Consider the following 11,750-nt stretch of genomic DNA (forward strand, 5'->3'; position numbering starts at 1 on the left):
GATTGATGTAAAAGAGGGGATCCGCATCCTGACCCACAAGTGGGCTCCGGTACCTCTTCAGTCAGTCAGTCAGTCAGTCAAACAAGCCGAACAGGCAATGCGGGTCCGTATAATACCGTGGCTGCCGAACTCGCGGTAAAGTAGTTTGACACGCACGTGTTCGAACCGGGTAACGACACAGTGTATCTTCCTTCCACTGTTTTTACGGTTGCTTTTTAAGAAAAGAAAAGGAAAAATACGGTAAACGAGAAAGATAGTAAACGAGGGAGTTCGAAGATGATACTAAGAACAGTTTCTGGGGGCATCGTCCTTTTCCTCCTACTTAGCGGATCAATTGTTGCTCAGGACGACGATTCCTTGGCTGGTAGTTTCATAACAGGTAAATTAACAATTATATTATTATTGTCCCCCTTACTAACTTCTCAACATTCGAGTATTTCATTCAAATATCATACTCCTTTCTATTCTGTCAACTTCGTATTCTATCTTATTACTTCATGAAGATTTTGTTAACTGTCTTCTTTTAAATATAACTTTTAATTTGTTATTTCGCTATATTGAAAAAAATCGAGCAGTAAATGCAAGTCTAAACAATATATTTATGCTGATTAGATTATTTAAAATTTTGCTATTGATAATATGATTCAGAAAATTGAATTTGTAAACAGAAAAGAATATCATGTAATAGCGAGAGCTATGGCCGATTATATACTTCTAGTTCGTTGACATTGATCTTGCTATCTTTAATGCATGAATTAAACCGTAACTGGTATTGCGGTAATGGGGTCCACGAACCTCACAGAAATGTTTAAAAATTTACAGATTATTTAAAAAAATCACTTAAAGACTGGTCAAGTTATATTTTAAAAAAATAATAATAATAAAAGTTGTTAGTATTTGTTAGGCTCCACCTTACTAGTTATATGAGTTACAGAACGTCTTGTCGAAAAAATGATATTTGAATTCTATTGCCAATTAACTTTAATGATTAGGTGTTGTCTATAATTGCGTGTGGTTCATTGAAATTTATAGAGAATAGCTGTAAATAAAATCAGTTCGTAGCAGAGGTTTCGAGAAATAGAAATTCGCGTGCGTGAACGTATGCTGTGCACGCTTATATAGGTAGTATCTGGAAGGATGCGACTGTCCCACTTAGGAGTCTCACAACGCTATATGGATAACGCTCAATCCACTGTTGGTGAGAAGGTCGTTGGCAACCTTGAGAAATACGCGTTGGTACACATATACGTAATTAGTAATTGATCTTCGTGTATGATCCCTTATAAATACAAAAAAAAAAATAAAATAAATTTCGTCAATTTTACTACATATTTATGTTCAAAAATTAATTCCTCATTAGCGGGAGCATTTAATAAAAAATAATTATGTTTAGGTTGCTAATTATGATATAACAGTCTCTTATTTTTGCAATCATACATTGGTTTATTAATTTGCTTGAATACCTTGTGACAGGTATTAATAGAATATTCAACTTCTAAAATTTTATAGGAACTTAATCTTATCTTATTAGTCGTTATGTTTTTTTCGGGTTTCCATTAAGTTGTTAGAAAAAAAGAATATTTGCTTTGTCATTTGGCATAAAAAGCAACTAATTAACTGTCACTAAATAATGTATAAATAGAAAGAAATACAAAAATTTAATGAATGATTTTGAATAAAAATAAAGATAAATGTAATTACGAAGAGGAATATATACTAGATCAATATATTAATTAATTAAATAAATTTCACATGTATGTTTATAATTAATTCACAGTGCATTATAAAATCATACGTATTATTATTCCTTAATTATATCATTGTAATTTAATATCCATTCTGGTTCATTAACTTATTTTTTATTTTCCTCAAGAAGTTCAGACAGAAACGTTTCCAATTAAAAATCAAGATTTCATACAATTTTCTATTAAATTAATGTTGATCGTAATTATCTGCAGTGCGGTTGAAAGATTTATTACAGTGATTAAATGTGTGTAAATTTAAGTTTATTATTAGCCTAAGACGATACGTTAGAGCAATCACATGTAATACCCACGATGGCTATACGATGGAGTCGAGCCGTTTAATTAACTACCGTTATGTTTGTTTGGGCCGTTATACTTGCCAAAGTGAAAACAGCTAGAAGTCTATACTATAGTCCGTGCGAATTTCTTGAAGCTCGTTTACTTGTATCGCAAAAGAGCAAGACTCATTGATCACTTTTGCCGAACTTTCATCGATTTCAAGTCATGGCCATTTCATTCACTAAATCTATAATATTATAAAATTTCATATTTAATATGATATACTTATCTTACACACATTTTACATTATGTATCATTCAGGATAATAGTGATATATCTTTAACTTTATTAAAAACAAAATAATATCATATATATTTTACCATTACATTTTTAGTGTCAAACTCTTTATGTAATATAAATACAAAAGGTTTTTCTATAGAAAGAAGGTTCCCCTTTGGTTTTCTTTAGATTTTACTTAGGATTTACGACCCTCCTTAGGACTACTTTAAACCCTTTCTATGCTCTTTAAGAAGAGCCTAAGGGTTCTCTTCAGGTTCTTCCTAAGCTCTCCTTAGGACCTTTCTAAAATCTATTTAGGCTTTCCTGCAGCTCTTCTAAGACATTTTCCAGGTTCTTTTTGGGTTTTTCTAAAATTCTTCTCCCAAAAGTCCTTTACAGAAATAAATACTTTAAAGATATTTCAGTAACTCTTATTTTTAATCAGAGGTTTGGAATAATAGAAAACTAACAACTTAGTGTATTTTTTACATTTCACTTTCGAACTAAGCGCTTGGATTGAATCTCGTTATTGTCCATAAACAATAGATAATTGTCCACAGACAGTTTGCATTCATTGTCCGTGGATAAATCTTGGTTTGTCTCTTTTTTTAATAACTTTACTAGCGATTAATTGAAATTCAAAATATATCTTTAATTCATTATTAGTCTTACTTGTGTACAAATGAGCTCCATTTAAAAATTTTATTAACTTTCTATCTTTTAATTTTTTTAATAATCAAATTTATTTAATAATAAAAATAATGTCGAAATAGAAATAAAATAAATTCAAGTATAATTGCAATTATAGCAACAGTTTCAACAAAACCAATATCGTATCTTTTTTCTTTATTCTATCTGATAAAATAAAGAAACTGAAACATTGACGAAAAAGAAAGAAAAATCATTTTCGATGATAAAAACAGTTTCAACGGTTCGTTAACTTCTATCTGAGGTTCATCGACTGTCAAGATCAAGTTTAGTCATCCTTGACCATTTTATTTTATAAGTGGAGCATAAGATTACGTATGCAAGAATTTCTCTTGACTCACGGTACCTTCGCACCTGCATTCAATATACAGTTAATGTTGGATTTATGATACACGTGTTATTCATTATAAAAATATCTCACGATAAAACGACATAGTACTATTAAGATATCGTAGTATGTAACACATACATATTTATAGAAACGTAACAGTTTAAGCATACTTACCCTGTTTATCATGTGATGTCCTAATATTTCTTTGTTTAAAATGCTTAAAATTATAATTTACTTATTATTGAAATGAAAATTTGTTTCTTAACGAATAGGTAAGATTAACCCTTGAACAGTGGAGTCTGGGTCAATCGAGACCCAATATTTCAAAACATATGAAAGGATATTAACTTAAAGTTTAAACGGAAAAGTTTCATATATTGTTAGAGTAATTTTTAAAGGAACAGTGTAAAATTTAGAAAGACAAAATTAAATTAAAATTGGGTCTCTCTCCATGGTCCGCCGCCTAAGGGTTAATAGTTACATGTATTTTTAATAATTTAGAAATAATTAAAAACTTGAAATATTTAAAAATAAATTGGACAATTAAATCGTAATACTTAATTACAGAACACTGCGATTACCTCTATTATATTCGCCACGCTTTCGTTTCACTTTTCACCCATTTTATTTAAAAGTTTCTTATTTAACAAATCAAAATTAGTTTATTTTTAGTTATTGCTAAAATAAATTGAAAATTTATTCATCATTATCAATCCAATGGTTTCCTATTATACAATGATTATTCTTAATTTTTGAAAGATAAATAATAAGAATATATTCAAGAAGTATTCGAGTAATACAATAAACCTTATTAATTACAATTTTTTCGTACTCCTTATATTTATGCAGGTTTACTAGATTCCATAACGAGCACAGCAAATAGCGCAGATTGTCCAGGTGTGTGTGTACACGCATTTGCAACATTAATATGTTACGAAGTTCTGGAGCACGTGCAATGCCCAGGTAGCATGCGATGTTGTATCGAAGCGCCTATAAATGGTACCGGAACTTCTGAAAATATTTCCAGTGACGATGGTTCAACTTCGACTATGTCCACTACCGTTAAAACAACGACAACAACTACAAGCACGACTACACCGTCGACGACTACAGCATTAACAACCCTGCCTTCAACAGCTTCGTCGAAAGTTACTCCAGTAAGTATGCTAAATTGTAACACTAAACAAGACCAAGTGTTACATTTATAATAATCATTACCATCCTCACTAAGTGGTAGAGCATAAATCTTTAGTAAAAGATAAAAATGAAGATTATCATTAGCTTAACATATTTTATTTATTTTCCAGGATAACCAGAAGGAAACAAATGACAAAGCATCAAGTAAGTAGGATTCTATAATCACACAATTAGGGTGATTTTTTAAATTTCCATATGAATCCATTATCCACATTATTAAAAGTCCTTCATTTATCTAATTAGAAATATTGCAAAAGTAATAGATAAAATTTGTGAAAAATTGAATTATCATTAATAAAATAAAATTTTCAATGCCTACGGTATGATAGTTAATGTGTTAAATCAAATTTCAGTTGATTTCATCTGTGACGAAAATATATCTTTTTTTTTTATATTAAGAAATTGATCTTTGCAGCAAAAGGATGTACTGGAATTTGCATGGCAGAGAGAATAGCCGACTATTGCGATGCCGTTTTAATGATAGACGCTCTCTGCAAGCCAGGATACAAATGTTGCGTGTCTAGAGACGAGTATGGAGAATCACCTCCAGCGGAATTGCTGGTAATTGATCGTACAAATTCAAGTCGTTTCGATGAGAAAACTGGTGTGAATACATCGCACAAAGGTTCTTCGACCCTTGCTACCGTACGACCAAATACGGCTATTTCTACGAGCGTGTCCACGACTATGACTACAACTACTACTGTAACGACGAAACAGCCAACGACGACGATAAGGCCAAAGATTTCTGGCAAGAAACCATGTAAAGGGGAATGCGTCAGTGGATTCTTCGCTCTTCTCTGCGACAAAGTTGATGGAGAAGCTGAATGTCCTGACGATGGATCTTGTTGTGTTATCGATGCGTTCATTAAAACGGTAATTATACGAATCATTTATTTTTATCATATACATGAGCAGCATCAATGATTCAATTTTCTTCTAGTTTGTATTAAATTTTAGGAATAAATAAAATTCATGTTAAGAGAATTGCTATAACTTGGTATAAAATAAAATTGAAATCATTAAAAATATTAGATTTAATGAAACAAAATTGGGGATTAAAGTCAAATAAAGTTGTATGAAAAATTAATTATCAGCGATATTTTTGTACAGCATACACAGGTTTTAAAGTAAAATTAACGTCTATCAATGTAAATTAGCACCTTATAAATTAACATTGCAGTAAATTAGCATGTCGTTGACGGTTCATTCTGAAAAGATGTAAAAATGTAAAGACTGTTCCTTTTGAAGATAGCACTTTTTATTTCTGTGCTTTCACTTATACAAAGTAAAAAAAATAAATAGAAGATAATATAAGCTATTTTTTCAAAAGCTAATTTATACATTATGCTAATTTATGTATTTAGTGTCTAAGATATTATAATGTGTAATACTTTCTTTTAGAACTATGAACTCTATTATAGCATTTTGTAAAATAGGTACTGATTTATTATTTATGTGATCTATAATTAGAAAAAGATCGTAGAGGGGGTTAATTCATTGAATTTTACAAACCAAACTAAATAGTAATGAATTAATTAGGAGACGACAACGACGACGACAGTTCGACCAACCACGAAGCCATCGCAACCAAAATTACAACCCTGTCCAGGATTTTGTTTGTTAACTATTATGGCAGCTTTTTGCGAACGACCGAATGTAATAATACCGAAGACATCGACCTGTCAATCCGGATCTATTTGTTGTGACAACACAAAAACCTCGCCGCAGGTGATTCTATTTCTTTTTTACGGTAGAACCCTTTCAAAGGAACGAATAAGTTGAGGCAAGTAAGATAGTGAACCCTTGTAAAAAGAAAGAAACATTGATATTTAACGTTGACACGTAGAAAATAAACGTAGTGACACCATCTTCTTCGTATCAGACTCCAAGGCCGAGGCCAAGGCCCACGCCAAGACCTGCGCCGATTACTACGGTTTCTTTGCCGCCAGATCCTCGTCCAGAGTGTCCTGGTTCCTGCATCGTTTCTTATTTATCTTTCACCTGTTTCAGTGAGTATTTTTCTATATATTTGTTTGAAAATTTCGGAAGTAGTTAACTGATAAGGAAACCTTTATCATAAGGGTTTGATATAAACGAGACCGGATTAACATTTCTATTATGCCAGTAGATATTACTACAATCTGATACTAAATTCTGATTTGTTTTAATTACCTCTTGTATATTTTTAATGATAAATAATTGTAATTCCCAAAGTTAATATCAAATTTTAATAAATTTCAAATATAACTATAATTTAATTTAAATAAAATAAATCGTTTCGAATATATTTTTAATGAATCTTTTGTTTATTATACAGTATGGTTTATATGATTTATCTTGATAGGAAATGCCGAACTGACAAACTTATTTAAGTGTAAGAAACAACGGCATCAGTGTTGTGCACCAAAGTCATTAATACGAGAATTTAACGAAGGAAATTCTACCGAGCCGATTTCGATTAACAGAAATGATACCATGTATGTCACGACGAAACCGTATACGACATCTCTTGCAACAACAATGTGTAAGTTATAAAACAATATAGTGAATTTTTTAAAAATAATGTTAAATTGTTCGAAGGATATAGAGGGTTATTGAAAGCTCTGTATACTTATAAACCAGACTGTTCCCAGTCAATTTTATTAATTGTATTACAGAATTATATTACAGAATATAAATTTTTTATTTTACAGACGAAACAACGCCAATGACGACGACCGTCAGAAGTCCAGTTTACAGTAAATACGTGTGTGGTGTAAAGGGAACTTATCGTGGACCAATTCAAGCTCGTAACTTGAACAGAGGAGCGCGAGTTGTTGGAGGAGAAGATGCGGATGCCAATGAGTGGTGTTGGCAAGTCGCTTTAATCAATTCCCTCAATCAATATCTCTGCGGAGGTGCGCTCATAGGGACGCAATGGGTCCTCACCGCAGCACACTGTGTAACAAAGTAAATATTATCACAATTATTTCTTAAAATTACAAATATAAAACGATCATTTCGATACGATAATTTTTCGTAGAAGAAATAAATTACGTTTCGTATAAATAATGAATAACAAATAATTATCTTACAGTATCGTGAGATCTGGAGATGCGATTTACGTAAGGGTAGGAGATCACGACTTGACGCGGAAGTACGGAAGTCCAGGTGCTCAAACTTTACGAGTAGCGACGACTTATATTCATCACAACCACAACAGTCAAACTCTTGACAACGATATAGCGCTATTAAAGCTTCACGGGCAAGCAGAACTAAAGGATGGCGTTTGTCTGGTATGTCTACCTGCGCGAGGAGTCAGCCACACAGCTGGCAAACGATGCACCGTCACTGGTTATGGGTACATGGGGGAAGGTGATTATTCGTGTACAGTATGTAGTTTTAAATTCATAAAATCTAAATTAATATTTAATATATCTTAACAGCTGGCCCTATTCCTCTTCGGGTACGAGAGGCTGAAATTCCAATCGTGAGTGATGCTGAATGCATACGTAAAGTGAATGCTGTAACTGAAAAGATTTTCATCTTACCAGCGAGTAGCTTTTGTGCTGGTGGTGAACAAGGCAACGATGCATGTCAGGTAAGAATCAAATTTATACAGTATTCGAGGCTATCAAATCTCCAAGGGTTCCCTTGATTGATAAATTAAAATTTATTCCAAATAAGATTTTATAATATAAAGTAAAAGGGCAATAGTTTATAACAGAGCTCCCTGGAAAGTAGGGCCCAGAGTTGTAGCTCCCTTTAGATCTACCCTACTATTAACTCTTCTTCTCTACCCTTTATAGAAGGTTCCTATTCTTTCTTTTTTTTTTTATTAATGCATGCTAGGGTGCTAAATGCTCCAGGGTAGCGAAATAGGGTTAATATTATCATGATGCCAATAAGGCCCCTATCTTATGTAGGGGTCTAAAGCGTAGATCTACGAGTTAATAATAATTATAATGTTTAAATATTTAGGGAGATGGAGGTGGTCCTTTAGTCTGTCAAGATGACGGCTTCTACGAATTGGCTGGACTCGTATCGTGGGGCTTCGGTTGTGGCAGATTGGACGTTCCTGGTGTTTACGTCAAAGTTTCGGCGTTCATTGGCTGGATTAACCAAATTATTTCCGTAAATAATCTTTAGTTTCTTTTTATATATTGTTAATAAAATTGAAAATATTTATTTATTAAGAAATTGTAGTACCTTAACGCGCGCTTGATGTCGTAACAATTTTCTGTTACGTGTCTAGCAACGTGGAAGAAAGTTTGTTTTGATGCATGATAAATGTACGACAAATTCGTGCAAAGAAATTTGTCATTCTGAAATTGTTACAATATTTGTAATATATGTAACGTAAATATTATAGCTTTAACAGTAAAAAATAAATAAATTTTGTAATGACATTACGATTCTAGGTAATTAACATAGTAAACTTCTGTTTATCCATTTTATTTTAATTATCATTTGTTATTTTTAATAAAAAAAGATAATTTAATATTCTAAACCATTTTTAATAAAATGTTATTCTAACAATGTGTTATATTTTTAAGCTGACAAAGTAGCACTCAACAACTATAATCTGTTATTATTAATTTTTCTACATTTAAATGAATTTACATTTTTTACTTTAAATAAATTTGGGAACGGAAGTTTACTATATTGTAATCAGTCGTATGAAATTTCTTAGCATTTAAAAATCATTGATAAAATATACTAAGATTAATTTACAATTTTCTTTTCTTTTGGGGGCAAATAATCGTGCCATCAAGTGCGTCAATTTTAGGTGACAAAGATATCTTTTTATATGGTTTTAATAAAATAATCAACTATTGCTGTAATTATTGGGTCTACCGGGAAGTTCGGTTTCTTAAAAAGAAGAAATCCATAAAACACATAACTTTTCGTTAGATCCAATAATAATAGAGGAAAGTATATACAGTAAGCTACAAAATTAGTTGTACAGACATAAACCTGAAGAAGAAATATAGAATAGAAAGTTATAAGAATATTTTTGTTATTTTAAAATATATAATTTGCATTTTGACGATTTACATTTCATGTATGTTTATAGGATAATTAAAATTTCTTAAAGATTTCAAGGAAATCACTGCTAACACTGCTTTGTATATTATTGCATCGCTCATATGTTTTTAAAATTATAATTTTAAGAATGTTTTATCAGTTAAAAAGTAATAAATTTTTGAATGTGAATATCAAACATAGTCGGTAAGCGTTTTAAATTTATAAAATATTATTGTTAAACGTTATTGTAAAAATTTGTTGTATTACAATCTGAGTATTTTGTATCATTAGAATGAAAGTAATTATATTTTATTGAAACTACAAATCTTTTATTAAAAGTGCGTTTAAAAATTGAAGACAATTATTATGTAACACTTCAATTTCTCTCAAATATCCAAAAATTCCCTCTCCTAATACATTCACAGTATATGTCAATATGCAAAAGAGTATTGCCGGTGTTAAGGGGGCCCTAACACCCCAGATACCATAATGTCGGTACGCAGAGTATCACCAGTACTTCGGGGTCCCAGGCACCCCAGATGCCATAATGTCGGTACGTAAAGAGTATCACCGTTGCTTCGGGGTCTCTAATACCCCAGATACCATCATGTCGGTATGCAGAGTATCACCAGTGCTTCGGGGTCCCAAGCACCCCAGATGCCAAAATGTCGGTACGTAAAGAGTAATACGGATGCTTCGGGGTCTCTAACACCCCAGATACCATCATGTCGGTACGCAAAGAGTATCGCCGTTGCTTCGGGGTCCCAAGCACCCCAGATGCCAAAATGTCGGTACGTAAAGAGTAATACCGATGCTTCGGGGACTCTAACACCCCAGATACCATCATGTCGGTACGCAAAGAGCATCACCAGTACTTCGGGGTTCCAGGCACCCCAGATGCCGTAATGTCGGTACGTAAAGAGTATCACCGTTGCTTCGGGGTCTCTAACACCCCAGATACCATCATGTCGGTATGCAAAGAGTATCATCAGTGCTTCGGGGTCCCTAACACCCCAGATGCAATAATATCGGTATAGAAAGAGTATCACCGGTGCTTTGGGGTCCCTAACACCCCAGATGCCATAATGTCGGTATGCAAAGATTCCCACCGGTGCATGGGGGTCCCTGATACCCCAGGATGATATCAGGCCCGTATGTAGAGAACACAACCAGCCTAATAATCATCCTCTAATTTCTTTCCGGAGTTTACATAATTTACTTTATTTATTTTCTTTGCTTATTAATTAAACTTATCGAAGGGGAATAACATTTATGATTGCATCCCTCTCCATGGGCTTCGGCTCACACTTTCCAATTATTTATTATTTTTTTTGTCTTTGCGGGTCCCATGGGGCTCAGCCCTATATCTCTTGTATTCTTGCATCCCTTACATGTAGACATCCTTTAAATCCCAGCAACCCTTATATATAGACATCTTTGAAATCCCAGTAACCCTTGCATCTCTGCAGCTCTTACATTCCTATATCACTTACATCCCTGTACCGCTTACATCCCTTCCTCCTTTACATCCTTGAATTCCTTAGATCTCCGCATCCTTTATATCTCTCCATCCCTTATGTCCTTGAATTCTTTGAATCCTTGCACCCATTACATCACTGCATCCCTTATATGCCTGCAATCCTCATATCCCTACATCTCTTGTACCCCTACAACCCTTATAATAAATATATTACAAAAAATGGTTCGAGTAAAGGTAAGTAAAGGTAAGTAAAATCTTGTACAAATTTAGTTCCTTTTTCCGAAACAAGATGGCGCTGATCGGACGTTGAAATTTTAGTTCACATTTTTGCCGCCAGAGGGACAAAAATGGTGCATGATTTAGTTCCTTTTTCCGAAACCAGATGGCGCTGATCGGACATTGACATTTTAGTTCACATTTTTGCCGCCAGAGGGCCAAAAATGATGTGTGATTTAGTTCCCTTTTCCGAAACCAGATGGCGCTGACTCGAGGTCGAGATTTTAGTTCACATTTTTGCCGCTAGGGGGCCAAAATTTCGGCGTGCTTTAGTTCCTTTTTCCGAAACCAGATGGCGCTGACTCGCGGTCGAGATTTTAGTTCACATTTTTCCCGCTAGGGGGCCAAAATTTCGGCGTGCTTTAGTTCCTTTTTCCGAAACCAGATGGCGCTGACTCGAGGTCGAGATTTTAGTTCACATTTTTGCCGCTAGGGGGCCAAAATT

General features: G+C 33.3%; 1 protein-coding gene across 2 annotated transcripts; it reads left to right on the forward strand.

Moving 5' to 3' along the window:
* Positions 1 to 61: 61 nt before the first annotated feature.
* mas (trypsin-like serine protease domain-containing protein masquerade) lies at positions 62 to 8,930 on the forward strand. Of its 2 annotated transcripts, none has more exons than XM_034323271.2 (11): positions 62 to 379; positions 4,192 to 4,499; positions 4,650 to 4,683; positions 4,955 to 5,415; positions 6,082 to 6,270; positions 6,389 to 6,551; positions 6,887 to 7,066; positions 7,236 to 7,491; positions 7,619 to 7,896; positions 7,968 to 8,122; positions 8,503 to 8,930. In XM_034323271.2, the coding sequence occupies exons 1-11, from the start codon at positions 277 to 279 to the stop codon at positions 8,668 to 8,670; spliced, it is 2,295 nt and encodes a 764-aa protein (XP_034179162.1). In that variant the 5' UTR covers positions 62 to 276; the 3' UTR covers positions 8,671 to 8,930. The 2 variants fall into 2 exon arrangements, with proteins under 2 accessions (XP_034179162.1, XP_034179163.1); XM_034323272.2 differs by having other exon boundaries at positions 226 to 379; positions 6,425 to 6,551; positions 8,503 to 8,929.
* The last annotated feature ends 2,820 nt before the right edge of the window (positions 8,931 to 11,750 follow it).

The sequence above is a fragment of the Osmia lignaria genome, chromosome 11 (assembly GCF_051020975.1).
Source record: "Osmia lignaria lignaria isolate PbOS001 chromosome 11, iyOsmLign1, whole genome shotgun sequence".
Lineage (NCBI taxonomy): Eukaryota > Metazoa > Arthropoda > Insecta > Hymenoptera > Megachilidae > Osmia > Osmia lignaria.

Bases quoted from the DNA above. Each gene is read 5' to 3' on its own strand.
- mas (XM_034323271.2), top strand. From the start codon at position 277: ATGATACTAAGAACAGTTTCTGGGGGCATCGTCCTTTTCCTCCTACTT. The intron at 380-4,191 runs GTAAATTAACAA...ATATTTATGCAG, and splicing joins GGCTGGTAGTTTCATAACAG to GTTTACTAGATTCCATAACG. The intron at 7,492-7,618 runs GTAAATATTATC...ATTATCTTACAG, and splicing joins GCAGCACACTGTGTAACAAA to TATCGTGAGATCTGGAGATG.